The sequence below is a fragment of the Hemitrygon akajei genome, chromosome 3, assembly GCF_048418815.1.
Source record: "Hemitrygon akajei chromosome 3, sHemAka1.3, whole genome shotgun sequence".
Taxonomy (NCBI): Eukaryota; Metazoa; Chordata; class Chondrichthyes; order Myliobatiformes; family Dasyatidae; genus Hemitrygon; species Hemitrygon akajei.
In genome coordinates this window covers 85020770-85040087 of record NC_133126.1, presented here as the reverse complement: position 1 = coordinate 85040087, position 19318 = coordinate 85020770, and the positions used below count along the sequence as shown (strand labels likewise).

The 19318-nt window shown below is 43.2% G+C and overlaps 1 protein-coding gene across 5 annotated transcripts in view; it reads left to right on the top strand.

Moving 5' to 3' along the window:
• Nucleotides 1-19318, top strand: part of LOC140725165 (fibulin-7-like) — a 71305-nt gene that overhangs the window by 32426 nt on the left and 19561 nt on the right. For 4 of the 5 annotated variants that reach the window (XR_012098280.1, XM_073040263.1, XM_073040267.1 and 1 more), the window contains exons 3-7: nt 3979-4149; nt 10477-10602; nt 14441-14569; nt 14919-15056; nt 15591-15729. Coding sequence is in view for 4 of the 5 variants with exons in the window: in XM_073040263.1 (XP_072896364.1) it covers nt 3979-4149; nt 10477-10602; nt 14441-14569; nt 14919-15056; nt 15591-15729 (703 nt within the window). In the remaining variant the exon portion in view is untranslated. The remainder of the gene's footprint in view (nt 1-3978; nt 4150-10476; nt 10603-14440; nt 14570-14918; nt 15057-15590; nt 15730-19318) is intronic. The other variant, XM_073040264.1, reaches the window with a different exon arrangement.

The following is a 19318-nucleotide window of genomic DNA, read 5'->3' as shown; positions in this document are numbered from 1 at the left end:
GAGACCTTTCCTCTGTGTCTCAGGCCACTTTCACACCACACCCATACTCACCACTGGTTTAGACCAAAGTTGGACTGTATCCAAGATGACATGAGCTGCTGCAGGAGCCCGTCTATAGCAGGAAATGGACGGTTGATCCTTCACGTTCAGAGTGCATCCTGAGCCTCTTAACCCACCTTGGTTTTGTAGTGCCTGATGCCCAATTGTCTGTAATACAGGTTTTGGGGATTTCACATTGTCACTTCTCAGGCAAACTTTGTCCATGCAATTGATCTTCATTAATTAAAGCTAATTTCAATAGTCCTTTCTTAAGCAGCCGTTTTTTTTGTCTGATTGTAGTTCTAAAGCATTTTGAGGCTTTTGCTGCTTTAAAGATACTAAACAGTTGCAGTTTGTTCACTAAATACAGTAAGTTGCTCTATTTATTCTTATTTAAAATTTCCATTATCTACATTATTTGACTCCCACTGATCTGCTCCCTTATGCATTCTCCCCTCAGTTGATCTGATGACTTCCTCCTAGTGATTCATTATTTGTTTTCTGATTACAGATCCCAAGCCCACTCCACCCGCAATGTCGACCCCCCTCCCTGACAGAGGACTCATCATTCCACCCCTGGCAACTCACCTTCATCTCCATCCCGTCTCTCAAACCGAGCAAGCCTCAGAGCGTGTGAATGCAAGCCCATTGATTGTTCAATGGAATATAGAACAGTACATCACAGCACAGGTCCTTGGCAACGGCAACGTTGTGCCGATATTCTCACCTACTTCGAGACCAATCTAACCCTCACCTCTCGCTTAGCCCTCCATCTTCCTTCATCCATGATGTTGTGGGCCTCGTGCTACTGAGTTCTGTGACAGTGTACTGTCACACACAATCTTTGTTGGTGCACTGTGTACTGAGTGTTTTAACCTGCTTTTATCAGCACTGCTCAACATTGTGCTGTCCACAACTTGGGTCGGAATTTCCATAGATCTTTAAAATCTCCTTTAAGTAGTTTTGGCTGAAATTAATATTTGTCAATGAAAGAGGCGATTGTAATGGATTAAGGAAAGTAACCCGATTAGAGCAGGATAACCCTAACTCTTTGGTACAGTCTGTCAGCTGGTGCTTAGCACATCATAATCCACTTGGAAAGGATCCTCTGTTTAATTTGGAAGAGGAAGAGGGTGTGACTATGGGATCAACAAATAAAGGCACCCGACTTGTAGATCAGCAGAGAATATGAGTTTTGAGTTGAGCATATGCATAAGTCTTGGCTGATGTGATTTGCTGATAGCACACTTGACTTAGATTCAGCAGATTATCCAGATTCAGATGTAGATTTATTTATCACATGTACATCGGAACACTGGGTGAAATGTGCTGTTTGTGATAACAAGCAACCCAAACGAGGATGTGCCGGGGGCAGCTCACGTGTGTCGCCACACGTCCCAACGCAGACGTAGCATGCTCATGGTGCTTAGCAGAACAGCATGAATAGCATCACCAACAAAGCAAAACAAAACCAGACAACCTTTCGTGCACTCTTATATACACACGTGTGCACGCACACGCGCGCATACACACCGCTAACCAAACTCAGGTTGGAGGAGCAACACCTCATATACCGTCTGGGTAGTCTCCAGCCCCTTGGCATGAACATTGAATTCCCCAACTTCTGGTAATTCCCTCCCTCTCCCTCCCCCATCCCAGTTTCACTCTACCTCCTACTCCAGCTGCCTATCACCTCTCTCATGATTCTGCCGCCTTCTACTACCCATAGTGCTTTCCCCTTACATTCCTTCTTCACCTTTCCTGCCTATCCCCTCCCTGCTTCCCCTTCCCCACCCCTTGATCTTTCCCCTTACTGGTTTTTCACCTGGCACCTACCAGCCTTCTCCTTCCCACCCTCCCCCCCACCTTCTTTATAGGGGCCCTGCCCCCTCCCTCTTCAGCCCTGATGAAGGGTCTCAGCCCGAAACGTTGACTGCTCATTTCCACAGATGCTGCCCGACCTGCTGAGTTCTTCCAGCGTGTTGTACGTGTCGATATTTGGGCTTTTCCCTCCGGATTTCACTGATCTCTGGGTATTGACCCCAGAACTCACTGATCATGGGTTTGACCTTCTGGCCTCAACCCCAGCACTTGCATAGACCTCTTACCCCATGACCTGGCGTTCACCATCCCTTGTGATTCTTGCCCATATGATCTTCAACTCGTGCTTTGCCGATCTAGGGATCCTTGGTCTCCTCAGTGCCTACAACCCGACTTCCAGGATCGCTGCCCTTCAACCATGGAACTTCCAACATGGCTCCTGCCCCTGACCTCCAGCTCTTCCTTACTCCATGTCCATAAACCTTAACTTGATCCTTAATCTACAAAGCTGTCCCAAAACCATCCTTATGAACCTAAAATACAACCAAGTGGGTCATAACATCAGTGAAAATGGCTACGTGGAGACATCTTGACTGGAAGATCTGGGTCTCAAAATTAGTTGGGCAGTCTAAAGTTTAAAGTAAATTTGTTATAAAAGTATGTATATGTCACCATGTACAAACCTGAGATTCATTTTCTTGAAGCATGGTCAATAAATCTGTAATAGTATAATAACCATAATAGAATTAATGAAAGACTGCACCAACTTGCAGTCACTGGGCTAATTATGGTTTCAAGTTGCATAGCATTAGATTTGAAATGCAGGCAACACCCACAAAATGCTGGAGGAACTCAGCAGGCCAGGCAGCATCTAGGAAAAGAATACATTTTGGGCCAAAACCCTTTGGCATGACTGGAGAAAGAAGCTGAGAAGTGGATTTAAAAGATAGGAGGAGGGGAGAGAGAAACACAAGGTGATGGGCAAAGCCTGAAGGGGGGTGGGGGGGAATGAAGCAAAGAGCTGGGAAGGGAATTGGTGAAAGAGATAGAAGGCCATGAAAGAAAAAACGTGGGGGGTGGGGGGATGTCAACTGTACTCTTCCTAGATGCTGCCTGGCCTGCTGAATTCCCCCAACATTTTGTGTGTGTTGCTCGGATTTCTAGCATTTGCTGATTTTCTCTTGTTTGTGATTTGAAATACAGTGTGCTATAGGCTGACACCCCTGGGTTTCTTGAGGACCTCCTGCATAGTAGGAGGTACTGCCTTTGGAAGAGGCAGTCTGAGTCTATATTTGCCTTCCTAGGTAAAAAGAAGACATTTGTAGGACAATAAGTATCTTCTGGTGCACTCTTTAATGTCTGTCCTCCTTATTTAAAAAAATCCTCAGATCACAACCGAAACAAATTGTCTGATCATTTATCTCATAACTATTTAAGGGAACTTGTTCTGGCTATGCGAGGGGTGATTAATAAGTTCATGGCCTAAGGTAGAAGGAGATGAGTTATACAGCTCTCGTTACATGCACATGCAGTTCAACTCTTTGAGTGATTATGCAGAAAGTTTGAAGTTAATAACTCATCTCCTTCTGCCTTAGGCCACAAACTTAACAATCACCCCTGATGAATTATTAACTTCAAACTTTCTGCATAATCACTCAAAGAGTTGAACTACATGTGCATGTAACGAGAGCTGTATAACTCATCTCCTACTGCTTTAGGCCACTAACTTATCAACCACCCCTGCTGTGGACACTTTCTGGAGGTCCAAGATCCATATGCTCTACGACCGTTGGATTAAGTGTGTAAATGTAGGATGGGACTATGTTGAAAAATAAATGTGCTAGGTTTTCTAAAATTGACTCCTTCTACCTAAGGCCACGGACTTATCAATCACCCCTCGTATTGCTGCAAATAAAATATCTATAACTTGCTGTAAGCTACTTTGGAACACTCCTAGTATCATTAAAATCACTGTGTAAATTTAATTTCCTCTTAGTTCTGTGGTGCTGGTTGGAATTTGTTCAAAAATGATTATATTCTGCCTGAACACCCTAACCCCCTTCACCCCCCCCACCCATTCTCTCTTTCTCCCTTTCACTTTAACTTTTGTCTCCACAGAAACATGTCCTAGGCTCCAAGCCCCAAATAATGGGAAGAAATTTGGAAGCAGGTACATGGTGGGCCATGAGGTGCATTTTGCCTGTGACCCTGGCTTTGTGCTGGTCGGGTCGAACACTAGGGTGTGCCTTAAGGACAAAAGCTGGAGTGGACAGTTGCCTTTCTGTAAAAGTAAGTCTCCTGAAGTGAAGAATCCATTTTAAAGTTGGAAGGTAAATCTTTGCAAGACACCACTGGTTGAAAACAGGGCATTCTACAGTAGGAATTCCTGCTATTTAAACAATAGAATAATGATATTACTCCTTTTTTATTACACCAGTCTGGAACATGTTAGTGCAATAATCCTTTCTGAGGAAGCCACTTTATAACACTTCTGAGCTTTGAGCTGAAGTAGTTCATTTTATTACACTGACTTAAAAATGCAGACGCTTTCATAATTACTAGTATGGTGTCCTACATGTTCAGTCCTCTTGGATTACTTTACTGAAAGTAATGCTTTAGCAAACTCGTGCCTGACATTAAACAGCTTCACTTCAACGATTCTGTAATTACAGTAATGTCTAAATGGTGCATCAGAACTGAGGCACGTACAGTACGATTCATCACAGAGCTCCTGACATTAACCTGCTCTTGCCCGTACAAGAACTAATGGTTAGGTGCAGGGATTTGCAAGGTGCAGTGCAAGACAGGAAAGAGAAGTAAAAGCATAAAATGTGGGGGGAAAACTCAGCAGGTTAGGCAGCATGTGCGTAAAGAGAAACAATATTTCAGGTTGAAGATCCTTCACCAGAACTGAGAAAGAAAGGGGGTTAGTTTGAGCAGCAGAGAATGTAGGTAAGGACAGTGGAAGCAACAAAGGGAATGTCTGTGATAGGATGAAATGATGCAGCCACTGAGTAGACAGTTAAGCCTCTTTCTCTGTGTGATGTGTTCCTAATATTGCTTAGTCTGCATGGTGTGTAGTCTGGCATATGGGGGTGTGCCAGGCAGGCTAGGGCATATGGGGGCATGCCAAGCAGGCTGGGGCATATGGTGACGTGCCAAGCTGGCTAGGATGTACAAATGAAAGAAGAAAAAATCAGGATAGTGATGATGTCAAATGCTCTGCCCTGATACAAACAGAAAAAAGTATTGCTGATATGTTGAGTTTCTCCTGCATTTTATGTTTTCATTTCAAATGTCTGGCATCTGCAATGATTTTTAATTTTCAATAACAAGATTTGCTTCCTTTAGTATTTATATTCACTGGAGCGAATGAAGCACATTCTACCGGTGTATAAATGAGTTGGAGCAAAAAAAATGAGATGTATGCTAGATTTCCATTCGTCAATAGAAGGCAATATATCCTGTTTGCATTCTGGTTGGTGTACACATACAGCAGCAGCCTCAGAAATACACATGAGCATCTAATCTCAGAGAGCAGTAAATCATCGCCTTTTACCTTGTATATTTGTAATAGGACTGATGTTGAGACACACAGGCTGTTTAAAACACACTCAAATATATTGCTCTCCATTAAAAATGTGTACAAACTATGGACATTTTATAGCATTCTCAAAAATAATTTGGTAGAACAATTGAGGCTGACATTGGTTATTACTGTTAGTACATTGAAGACAGATAATAGAATTTTAGTTTTCTTAGAAGGAACATGTTGCCTGTAGACTGAAAACATTTAACATAAATACTGTACTGACTGGTGTTTATTTTGACAGAAAGAAACTAAACTATATGCATTTACAGCTCTTGTGCATTACTGAAAAGTGAATATCCATTGCTGATCCCTCATTATCCATTGTAGGGGAATTAATAATGAGCTACATTATGTCAAGGATGTAATTTTCTCAATTAAGTGCCACTGGTAAGCCAGATACTTTTGGTCTTTCATAAGAATCTGCAAGCTTTATAGCTGCCATCTTTGTTTTATGTTTATAATTTGTTTAATTAATCAAATTTCAATTCTGCCGAGATGTGATTTGAACTTGTGAGGCCACCAGGTTGCATCCCTGAACAGGGATGGAATAGGCTTCGTGTCCAGTCAGTCTGTTTGATGCATCCCAATATTATATCCCTCGCATTTCAGGCCCCCGCTCCAGCTGTGATCTCCTGGGAAAGGAAGTTACATCCAGAACAAAAAAATCCAGGCCAGGGAATTTCTCAGGGTATTTCTTGGAAATTTCTCCTGGGCTGCATTTCTCTCAGACAATGCAATGGCCCAATCTAAGGCTAATCAGACTCTCGTATAAGCTAATCTCTGCATCGGTCTCAACATTGTGGCTCTCATTTGAGGAAATTTACAGATTTAACAATTTTCCCTGCAGTCCGCTCCACAGTTTCATTGGTCTTGCGGAAAAAGGTCACCCACATTCTTGATGTCAAATACTACTCTGCGCTTGTGTAACTTTGGCTGTGTGAGGTGGCAGTGAACTTGTCCGTGCTATAGCAAGTCAGCATTGTAAGTGGCAGGTTGTTGGTCGCTCACCAGCAACCAGACTGTGAAATCTATGCTGATCGTTCCATGGAAGCATTGAGCATTAATGGGGATGGGGTGCTGTTATAGCGTGGGTGGGTGGGGGGGGTTCAGTTGGAGATGTCTTACAGGTAGGATGTCATATAACTGTTCTCTCATGTCCATATGGTGCTGTTTAGTAATTTATTTTTTTATTGAACTTCATCAAACAAACATTTTCATTGTACATATATATCATATAATCACATATATCACAAAATCTCCACAAAGTATTTATCTGGGGTATACACTTATAGAAAAGAGAGGAAAGAAAAAACAAGCAAAAGGAAAGAACTATGTACAAGTAGGGAGTGATCTTTTTTTTAACAACAGATCCATTGGTTTGTGAGAATAAAATCAGGCCTATGAGGCATTATGTAGTTAAACCATTTTTCCCAGTATGAATAAAATTGTTCCAGCTTATGATTAACAGATGCTGTTATCTTTTCCATTTTGTAACTGTCCATTGTAATTTCCATCCATGTATTTAAAGTTGGGCTCTCCTGTGATAACCATTTCCTAGTAAGAGTCTTTTTACCAGCCACCAACAGTATATTCATTAAATATTTATCTCTTTTCACCCATTCTTGATGAAGAGAAACTTGCGAGTTTGAGCTAATGTTTACTCCTAAGTATTATCACTTGATCAAACTTCAGCAGGTCAGGCAGCATCTATGCAGAGGAATAAACGGTCAATATTTCAGGCTGAGACCCTTCGTCAGGACTGGAAAGGAAGTGGGTAGAAGCCAGAATAAGAAAATAAAGGGAGTGGAGGGGGGTAGTAACTTGCAGGTAATAGATGAAACCAGGTGAAGGGAAAGTGGGTGGGTGAGGGGTGATGATGTGAGAATCTGGGCAGTGATGGGAAGAAGTAAATGGCTGAAGAAATTCTCCCTTGCCTACTCGTCTCTCCCCACCGATCTCCCTCCTGGCACTTACCCGTACAGTGCCACACCTGCCCCCTACACCTTCTCCTTCAGCTCCAGTCAGGGCCCCAAACAGTGCTTGCAGTTAAGGCAGTGCTACACCTGCAAGTCTGTCGGGGTCATGTACTGTATCGGGTGCTCCTGATGTGGCCTCCTCTACAACAGTGAGACACAACGTATTTTAAGGGACTGCTTCACTGAGCACCTTGGCTTTGTCTGCCACGAGAGGTGGGATTTCCCAGTGGTCATCCAGTTAATTTCGACATCTCATTCCTGTTCCGTTATGTCGGTACATGACCTCCTCTACTGTCACATGAGACCGTACTCTGGTCGGAGGAGTAACGCCTCATGTTCTGTCTTGAGTGGCTTCCAATGTGATGAATGAACATTGAGTTCTCTAACTTCCAATAATTTCTCTCCCTTCCCTTTTTTCCATTCTCCATTCTGATTCCTCGCTCACCCCTCCTTTTCTCCGGACCTGCTCCTTGCCCCTCACTGCCCCTCCTATCCTTTTTTTCATGGTCCACTGTCCTGCCCTATCAGATTCCTTCTTTTCTGCCCTCTTACCTCTTCCACCTATCACCTCCCAGCTTATATAACTCATCCTCCCTCCTGCTTTCACCTATTACCTGTCAGCTTGTACATCTTCCCCTCCTCAACTTTCTTATTCTGGATTCTTCCCCTTCCTTTCCAGGCCTGATGAAGGGTCTCAGTCCAAAACGTCGACTGCTTATTCCCATTCATAGGTGCTACCGTACTCGCTGAAGTTTCTCCAGCACTTTGTGTTGCTCAAGATTTCTGGTTAATATATTGTTTGCTGACTGTGTGATTTTCCTTATAGGCAAATCGACTACAACAAGGAAGGAGACTACCCAACACCCAGCCGATCATTCCCATTCACCCCTTTCCTCATACCATCAATTCTCATTCACACAAAGCTTTGATTCATGTTGTCATTGTTCCATCGCCTCCATATCAAGAGCATCCCATAGGCAGCAAAGTGCTTTGGAATGGCCAGAAGATGTGGAAAGCACTGCATTGAACACTACAGCATAGTCCAGGGACTTCAGCTCATGATGTTGTGCCAGCTTTTAAATGATTCCAAGATCAATCTAACCCTTCCCTCCCATATTGCTCTCCATTTCTCTTTCATCTGCATGCCTTTGTAAGACTCTCTGAGATGTCCCTAAGACTGTATATCTGCTTCTGCCACCACTCTTGGCAACACATTACACACATCCACCACTCTCTCTGCAAAAGGAAAACCTACCTCTGACATCCCCCTATACTTTTCTCCCATCGCCTTAAAATTACGTCCCTTGGTAGCCATTTCCATTCTGGGCTAAAAAGGTGCTGCTTGTCCATTCAGTCTATGCCTTTTATCATCTTGTACCTCTATCAAGTCACCTCTCATCCTCCACTCCAAAGAGAAAAGCCCTAAATTTCTCAACTTTTCCTTATAAGACATTCTCTGATATCTAGGCGGCGTCCTGGTAGACCAGAGAATCAGAATCAGTTTTACTGTCTCTGGCATGTGACGTGCAATTTGTTAATCTAGCAGCAGCAGTTCAATGCAATACATAATCTAGCAGAGAGAGAAAAAAATTAAATAAAATGAAACATTATAATAAATAAACAAGTAGATCAATTACATATATTGAATAGATTTTTTAAAAATGTGCAAAAACAGAAATACTGTATATTAAAAAAAGGGAGGTAGTGTTCAAAGCTTCAATGTCCACTCAGGAATCTGATGGCAGAGGAGAAGAAGCTGTTCCTGAATCGCTGAGTGTGTGCCTTCAGGCTTCTGTACCTTCTTCCTGATGGTAACAGGGAGAAAAGGGCACGCCCTGGGTGCTAGGGGTCTTTAATAATGGACGCTGCCTTTCTGAGACACTGCTCCCTGAAGATGTCCTGGGTACTTTGTAGGCTAGTACCCAAGATGGAGCTGACTAGAGTTACAACCTTCTGCAGCTTCTTTCGGTTCTGTGCAGTAGTTCCTCCATACCAGACAGTGATGCAGCCTGTCAGAACGCTCTCCACAGTACAACTATAGAAATTTTAGAGTGTATTTATTGACATGCCAAATCTCTTCAAACTCATAATAAAGTACCCTTTCTAAAGCCTCCACATGCTTCCTATAATGAAGCATCCAGAACTGAAGTATGGATCTTTATGGAGCTGAAAGTTCTTCTTGTAGCTGAGCTGTTACAAATTAGATTGCTATTTCTGAGATGTCCTGTTGTGTCATCCCTGCCCCAAGTTATTGGTTGGCACATCACTGTGCTGCCTATATTAGCGATCTGTGAGCTGGAAGTTGTTTCTGACCACAGTCTAAGCATGGCTTTGTTCATCAGTGTAGGAAGTTCCTCAATCATGTGCAACGAATGGAAGGAGTGGTTTTGTCTCTGGACGCTCTCTTGCTGGTATAACAGCCCCTTCTAGCCCCAGACTGTTTGGGTAGCCATCGTTCTACCACTCATATTAGGCAAGATAACTGCCCTGTTGCATTCAAGTTCAAATGAAAACCTTGGACTTGCCCTTTCCTCCAGCAGGAGTGAAAGAACTTTAATGTGGACAAACTCCCCACCCGGTTTCCCCCCCAACATAATTCCTCCCAGACAGTTGATAACCCACCACACACTAGTGAACTGTTAAATCACTCCATTTCCTTTCCTTGCCACCTCCTCATGCCCTGCAGCCTTCTGAGGTTTCTCTGCTTCTAGTCTCTTGTGCTTCCTAGATCAACCATTGCAACATCACTGATCTATAGTGCAGTTCCCCTGTTTACAATACTTCCATCCAGCTGGAGCCAATGAATTGCAATTCTCTGCTTGAATTCCTTGCGTTTCTTAATTCACTTTCCTCCTTCAGTATGTTCCCTTGAAACTATTCGCCCAAGTGTCCTAATCTCTTCTAAGTCTCGGTGTCAAATATTGGGAACTTGGGATTCCATTATATTAATAAAGGTGACATATAAATACTTGCCGCTTTTATCAGCTCAGGAGCAGAGCATCAGCTTAAGCACTAATTCTGCCCATTGCCTATACTCTCTTCCTGCAGATATAAATGAGTGTGCCAGTAATCCTTGTCTCAATGGTGGGACGTGCGTGGATGATGTAAACCGCTATGCCTGCCTCTGCCGTGCTGGTTGGGCTGGCTTTGATTGCCGCCTTGCTTTAGACTCACGTAAGTTCCACTAGATTGTTGCCATAACCCTCAGCACGGACACAACCCTCTGTTTCAAGCACATTATCTGGAAGGGTGCATTGAAAACACTCCACTATCTGTGCACTGCACATTAAATTAACTGCACTGTCTGTGTGAAACGTGCTCTGTAATCTCTGCACTGCAAACACACACCATAATTTCTGCTCTTGTTTTTGAACGACACATTCTAATCGTTGTACTATTTGTGAAATCACTGCACAGATATGAAGTACACATTGCAAAGGCTGCACTGTCTATGAACTCCATGCTGAAGGCACTTCGCTCTTTGTGAACTACGCATACAACACACAAGGCAAGCTGTGGTCTGCACATCAAAAAAGATGTACCATCGGCTTTCATTAAAACAGCTCTATTTGAAAGCCTTGTATTAGGTCTGATTCATACATTGAAATTACTCTCTGAGTTTCACATTGGAAGTGTTACACCAGTTGGAAACAGCTTCTGATGAGCTGAGCTCAGAAAATGTTTCTTAAATAGAGAAGTCTCTTTCTCATGTTTGTCTATTTCTCTTTTCTAATTCTCATTTCTTTCTCTTACTCCTTACAGTGTTTGTTTTTTTTTTAACTTCCTTTGCCTTCTGTTCGAAGCTGCACTTGATTTTGAAGTATTTAATTTCCGGGTGCCCCCGAAAGAAAAAAAAATCAATTAATAAAACCTTTTCAGAACCTCAGCATTGGAAGTCTGTTGATGGCAAGCAATTGTTGCTAGTTCCTTGTTGATCACACCTATAGACTGTCAAACGGATTGTAAAAGTGTGCAGGACGGTACGACAAAACAAAGGCTGAGGTGATGCAGTAATAGTGGTGAACATTGCTCAAAGGTTTGATGCAAAACAATAAACTTAAACGAAGCTGGCTGTCATTTGTGGAAAATGTGATATAACACCTGCTGGCAAGAACAGCTGGTTTTTGCTTTTTTTTTTACAGTGAGCTTTGTGGGAATTTGAAAACATTGGTTCTATTCAGGGAATGCACGTCATGTCTGCTGCTGAATATCTCTATCGGTTGGATGGATCTCAGAGTATCTCCAGTGACTCTGGCACAATGAGGTTGCTGTTTTGTTCATAAAACAGAACAGGCTCACTCCTTGGGGGCAGAGATCAGTTACAGCGACAAAGAATGGAACACAGTGAGCGAATACTGCGGCAGGAAGATAAATAGCTGTAGATTCCAGTCTCTAAGCCTCTTCATTCTCTCCTTGATCAACTGTGGGAAGTGGGAATCACGCCTCCTGGTAAAGAGCCCAGGACTAGAAAAGGTTTCCTTTGGTGTTTGAAAATGTCCCATGCAGCATAACATGATGTGAACGATAGACAACTTCAAAGTGCTGTCCTTGATGTATTTTAGGAACAAAAATTTCCACTTGGCAACAGCCGACAGCAGAAACGTTTTGGTTTGGAGGATAAGTACTTATTCAGACGTTAGGGTTGCACTTAGGGTTGTTTTGATCAAGATAATGCCACTGAACGTGTACCTGAGAGGTTCAACGTCTCTAAGTGCCATCCTCTGAAGTTAGACCACATGCACAAGTTTTGGAGTGCACATTGAAGCATTTGCTTCTGATGTGAGTGGAGAATGTTAATAATTATATAATGATAAACCTGTTTCTGATATGGGTCTCTATTACGGACTGAAATTGAGGAGGGGGCAGCGAGAGTGGGATCATGGGAAGGCTGAGGGAAGGGAGTGGGAATCACCAGAGAGACATTCTATGATGATCAATAAACCAATTGTTTGGAAGTGAATTACTTTGCCTGGTGTCTCAGGGATGGGTGTACCTGTGCCAGCGTCAATCCCCGGCACTCCACAGCAACCTGTCCCACCGCTCTCCCGCGGTGCTCCACCCTCGCCATTCCCAACACTTCTTGCTCCCTCTAGATTTACAAATTCACTCTCTGTTCCAGTTTGACAAGTGCAGTACTGTGCAAAATTCTAAGGCACCCTAGCTCTACATATGTGCCTAAGACTTTCGCACAGTACTGTACATATCTAAATCCATTGAAAATGTACAGAAATAACCTTGTTACATCCTCAGGTGTGTCCACACCCGTACTGTATACAGTTGATTGATCTGGTTTTCCCTCCCACATCCCAATGACAAGTGAATCATTGACCACTGACCCCAGTGTGTAGATGAGAGGTAGCATCTGGGGAACCTTTCAAGAGGCAATGTTCCAGAGCAAACTGGTGATGGATTGGGAATTCTTTGAGCTGGGATAAACCGGGAAGTGTTGGGGTAAAGTCAGAGTCATTCAGCATAGAAATGGGCCCTTTGGCCCACCTGGTGCACGTCAGCCAAAATACCCATTTAAGCTTGTCCCGTTCTCTCCAGGTTTCTGCAATCACAAACTACAGGGTATAAATTTAGAGGGGCAGCATGGTAGCATTGTGATTGGCAGGACACTTCTCGGTACCAGAGATTTGGGTTCAACATCCACCGCCTCCTGTAAGGAATTTGTACATTCTCCCTCTGAATGCCTGGGCTTTCTCGGGGTTTCCTGGTTTCCTCCCACATTCCAAAGACGTATCATCAGTTGGTAGGTTAATTGCTTATTGTAAATTGTCCCATGATTTGGTTAGGGTTGAACTGGGGGTTACTGGGCGTTGCTGTATCTCAACAAAATAAATTAGTAAATTTGCCTGTGTTTGGTCCATGTATCTCTAAACCTTCCCTATCTGTATACTGTACTGTGCAAAAGTCCTAGGCACACGTGTATAGCTAGAGTGCCTGAGATGTTTGCACTGTACTGTATTTGTCAATGTGGAACAGACAGCATGTTTGTAAATCTGGCAGGAGCAAAGGAGTTTGGAAATGACAAGTGTAGAGCACTGTGGGAAGGGTGTGGGACAGGTGGCATGGGCACGGCGTGGGTGCAAACACACCCAGCCCTGAGATTCTGGGCAGGATCATTTGATTCCAAGCAGTTGGTTTATTGATCATTACAGAATGTCTCTCTGGTGCTTCCTGTTCCCTCCCCTCTCCCTTCCCCATTTCCCAACCGTGATTCCCCTCTCCCTGCTCCCTTCCCACTCTCAGTCCAGAACAGAGACCCAGATCAGAATCAGGTTTATCATCACGATGCAATATGTGAAGTTATTACAGTACTGTGCAAAAGTCTTAGGCACCCTGGCTATATGTGTGCCTAAGATTTTGCACAGTTCTGTACCCATCGAAGCACGTTTTGAATGTTGTTAATGTACTTACCATAACCTCTTCTGGCAGTTTATTCCATATACAGATCACCCTCTGAGTGAAAAGGTTGCCCCTCAGTTTCTATTCAATCTCTCACCTTAAATTTACGCCCCGTAGTTTGTGATTCCCTGGGGTGTCTGGGAGTGAGTGGGTGAACCCTGGGGAAAAGACTGTCCACATTGATCCTATCTATGCCCCTCATAATTTTACACACCTCTATAAGATCACTCCTCATTCTTCTACTCCAGTTTTAAAAAAACACACAAACGTTCTCAACCTCTCTCCGTAGTCCGGGAAACATTCTCATAGATCTCCTCTGCATTCTTCTGTACAGCAGTGTGACCAAAACTAAATGTGACGTTCCAAATGCTGTCTCGCCATCATCTTGTACGTTGTTGTCTCCAACATCACATGGAAATAGGGAAATATTACTTCATGACAAAATGGCCTCGAGAGGCCAGGTGGTGTACTGTTAATTCCCTCGTCGTATCGTTTTAGGTACAGTGATCCCACTGGAGCTTTCTCAGTGAACTATAAGGTATTCATCTGACCTCCTGGTTATTTATTTAATGCACTTATACAAACTACTTCCAACTGTTGACAGAACGGACAACAGCGCAGAGCGACCCATCCTTCAGTCGCCAGCCACGATGCACAGATATCCAAGGCACACAACATTGCACCTGTGAGACCGGCTTCCAGCTGAATGGAATGGACCTCAGGCAGTGTCGAGGTAATACAACGTCCACGAAGATTGACCTGACCAATTTCACTGATGGAGGCCTGGCACTTAAATAATCAGTACAAAGCAGCCACTCTTCCCACAACCTCCCACACTCACGCGCCCTTCCACACACGCACACAGACAGCCCCCACCCCTCCTCCTCTCCTGCACCCCACCTGTATGCTAAGTTCTTCACTCATTGCAGAGGCCTGTGGTCACATTCAGTATCGATGTTTGGTGTTCATTGTCCCCTGAAATTCCATGATGATTTAGTGAAGACCTCCCAGCAGTTTTAATCTACCATACTGAGGAAGCTTGTATTCCTAAAACGTTCAGCAGCCACTCTTGTTTCTTTCAGACATAGATGAATGTAAGATGTTTCACACGGGCAAGTTGGCTCGCCTCTGTGCACATACCTGTCTGAACACTCCAGGTTCCTATATGTGTGTGTGCCCCTCTGGATATAACCTAATGGAGGATTCTCGGAGCTGTGAAGGTAAGCACACCCAATCCTCATACTCAACCTACAAAAGTTTATCACTGTCTGCTTGTTACTGTAACTCATTGCTGTCTGACCATTATAATTCACTACTTGTGCATTATACTCTCCTGTTGCTGTCTGTCCATTGTATCCTTCACAGCTGACTCTTTATGCTTGGCTTCCCTCCACCTTCCTGCACCACCTGTACATTATACTCTTCCACCTGCCTTCTCATTACACTCTTGCCTGTCCACTAAGGTTCCTTCTGCCTGTCCTTGCTACTCTTAGCAGTTGCCTGTCCAGGATACTTTCTCCTGTCAATTTGTTGTTCTTCCTATCCTCTCCATGTCCGTCCATTGTCCTCATGTCTGCTGCTGTCCTCTTCACTTTCCCCAGTGCCTGCTCATCACTTCTCATAACTACTCTTCCTACTGTAACTTACCGCTGGCTGTATATTATTTTCTAACTTACTGAACACTGGGCTTCTGTACTTATCATAATTGTGCCAACTACGTGTTATTTTATAGTGTTACTTTACCGCTTTTGCAGATATTAATGAGTGTTTGACCAATCAACATAACTGTACCGGAGAAGAGATTTGCATTAATATGCATGGCGGTTTCCATTGTGTTCGCCCAGAGTGTCCAAAGTCTCGCCACAATGCAAGCTACGTAAAAACATCCCAATTGTAAGTGTTGGCATATCTGAACATACCTCTATTGATGTGAAGAGATTTGCCATGGGAGGTTAGGTCACAGAGGCTTGGAGCTGCTCCACACCGAAGAGCCACGTGACTGAACTCTGACCTCTGTGAGCGAGTACGTTCATGCGAGTTACAGGGAAAGAAAAACAAGTGGGCCCGCAGTCTCAAACAGAAGTCTTTGAAAGATGGATTTAGAGTTAACAGTGGAGGCGGAGAGCAGACTGTAGAGCTGTATCTGAGTAGTGTCATTACAGAGGAGAGCTTAGAGAGGGAAAATAGGACAGGCAGTGGGGGAGCATGTAATGAACAGACAGTGATGTGTGGAATGGACAGGCAATGGAACAATATAAGGGGCAGGTGGCGGGGGAGCGTAAGGGACAGGCAGTAGTGAATATTTAATGGAAAGGCCATGGGGGACCTGAAATGTTACTGTTTTTACTTCAAAAGAATTGGAATGACCTCTGTTCTCTCTAATGAGACCTAACGAGTGTTTCCAACATTGCCTGTTTATTTCGGATTTACAGCATGTATTGATTTTCACTTGCTGCTGAGCACCCGTGAATCTCCGTGTCGTCATTAGCATGTGTGGGTAAGGGCTTGGCTGTGATGAGGTGGCGAGTCTCATATGACTGCACCTTCCACTTGATAACATCCGAATAAACTACCATCCCATCCAAGTTCACAAGCAAGAGCTGGCAACTAGTTCCACATATTAAAGCTATGTTGAAATAAGAATCTGCCGGAGTTAATCAAAAGGGGAGTTAGGGGTTTTGCAGGCAAACATGAAATAAGGCAAAGCATCTGATATGGAAAGCTTGTGGATGCTCAGTTGATAGTGGATTGGAAATCTATGCCGTTTATGTTCTCAGTAGAACAAACATTTAATCCTTATTTTATCTGGGCTATTTTTCGTTATGCTCTGCAGCTGCATCTAATCTTTGTCCGATGCCCTGAAGTATTCTCATGAAATTTTGGCATTTAAAGGATTTGCTGCAGAGTGAAATGAAAGCAATGTTAGTGGAATGTTCAGGATGGACTCCTGGCATTAACCCGTCAAACCTAACAGGGCAATGTACTGAATTCAAATCCCTATATGTGTCGTGAAGCAAGGCCTGCTTCACTGTGTATCAGTCCAATAGCTTAAAATGTTGCCCGTGTTTTTGCCTCAGATCCGCCGATGTTAAGTTCAGATGGTACATGGTGTGATTAAGGGCAATGAGGTACAATGCAGTGTGGAGGCACCAAGAGGGAGATGCCCACTTACTAGAATTATATAGAGAACTGGAAAGATGGCAGCTAAAATATGGTGTACAGCCTATCTAAGAGAGATGTAGTTGAGGAAATGCAACAAAAGTTAATTCCTGAGATGGGACCCTATATAGTAAGTGGACTGTATCTGCACTCTCTAGAGTTTAAAAGATCGAGTGCAGTTACTGAAACAGTCAAATTTTTGAGGGACTGGATCAAGAAGATGAGAGTTACAGTCCTCAGCACTGAGGTGAGAATAAATATCTTAACCCAGAGTGTGGTGAATCTTTAGCATTTTCTACCCAGAGACTCAGTCATCAAACTGAGACTTCGGGCTGTTAAATTCTATGGGGTTAGTACGGGAAGATGGTGCAGGGGAAGGAAGCAGTCATGATCTTATCTACTGGTGGAACAGGTATTAGCAGATGAACGGCCTACTCCCTCCTCTGTTTCTTTCAATCTTAATTTTTAAATTTAATTTAGAGATACAGCAGGGTAACAGGCCCAATGAGCCCATGCTGCCTAAGAACACCAGTGTGATCAATAACTCTACTCACCCATGCATTAATGGAATGTGGGAAAAAACTGGAGCACCCGGAGGAAATCCATGCAGTCAACATGCAAACTCATTGCAGACACCAGTGGGAATTGAATCCGATTGGTGACGCCAAACAGCATTACACTAACCACTATGCTGCTGTGCTACCCCATATTCTAAGCTGTCTAAATAGAAGGGTTGAGAAAGTCAATTTAAAAAATAACAATTATATTAAGCTATTTCTTTTTCACCTACGATATGATTTAATATAATTTTGTTAAGTTGTCTGGCCTTCCATTTAAAAGGGGAATGTTGAATTGTGCTGTGCATGTTTTCTAAATAATGTAGGAATATTTTGCAGTAAACTCTATAAATATAATAAAAAGCTTGGGCAAAGATATAGGAATACAGCAGAGATTAATATATCTCAAGCAACATTTATTACAAAATGGATACAATTTTGTTTTGTCTTGAATATGGTTTTACAATAATTGACATCTACACTACTGTACGAATGTCTCAGGCCTGCGTTTGTCAATGTGAAATGGAGAGCGAGCTTGTAAATCTGGCGGGAGCAAAGGATGTTGGGACTGACAAGGGTGGAATGCCACTGGAGGGGTATGGATAAGCAGCAGAGGAGTGCCAGGTGTGGGAAGTGGTGGGGGCACGAGACCCGAGGCAAGCTCATTTGATTCCACGAGATTGGTTTATTGATCATTACAGAATGTTTCTCTGGTGCTTCCTTCTCCCTCCACTCTCCCTTTCCTTTTTCCCCAACCATGCCTGCCCCCTTCCTCATTCTCAGCCCCACAATATCAGAATCAGGTTTATCATCACTCAAGTATGTCATGAAATATGATTTTTTTTGTGGTAGCAGTACAGCACCGTGCAAAAGTCTTAGGCACCTTAGCTATATATGTCTACATATGTGCCTAAAGTTTTTGCATAGTACTATACCTGAACTAGTAATTTCCCCCTTACACAGGAGAATAAGGCACACGCCAGTTATACAACATGGAAACAGGCTCTTCAGCCCTATTCATCTATGCTAACTCTGTTGCTCAGTGAGCTAGAACCACCTTGCCTGTGTTTTGGCAGATAGCCCTCTAAACCTCTCCTGTTCATGTACTTGATGATTGTTAAGTGTTACTAAACGGTTCACTTATTTATTGAGATACAGAGCGGACGGAATAGGTCCTTCGAGCCGTGCTGCCAACCAGTCATCCAATTTAACCCTAGTCTAATCATGGGACAATTTACATTGACCAATTAACCTACCAACCGGTATATCTTTGGACTGTGGGAGGAAACCCACGTGGTCACAGGGAGAACATACAGACTCCTTACAGGCAGCGGCAGGAATTGAACCCAGGTCACTGGTACGGTAAAGCACTGTGCTAACCACTATGCTGTGCCCACCTCAACCACCATTTCTGGCAGCTCATCCTAAATACACATCAGAAACCTAAAATGTATGCTTCCCTATCAAGGAATGTTAAATACACCGAGAATTGCTATCAGAGCTCAATTTCACTTAATACCCTAATTATTTATAATGATAAAATAATGTTGTTCTAAAATGCTTAGCCTTATTATTTTCATATTTAGGTAGATTATTACAGTCAGAGTAATTATAATCTTAATTAGGTACTTATGCATGGAAGCATTTACTAATATTCTGGGGGGCTTTTGTCCTGTGGGTTTAACGTGCAATCACCCTGTCAAAGATGAGTAGATTTCATCGAGGTAATTGAAGAATGGGTGGGCTGCTCTGCGTTATATTACCCA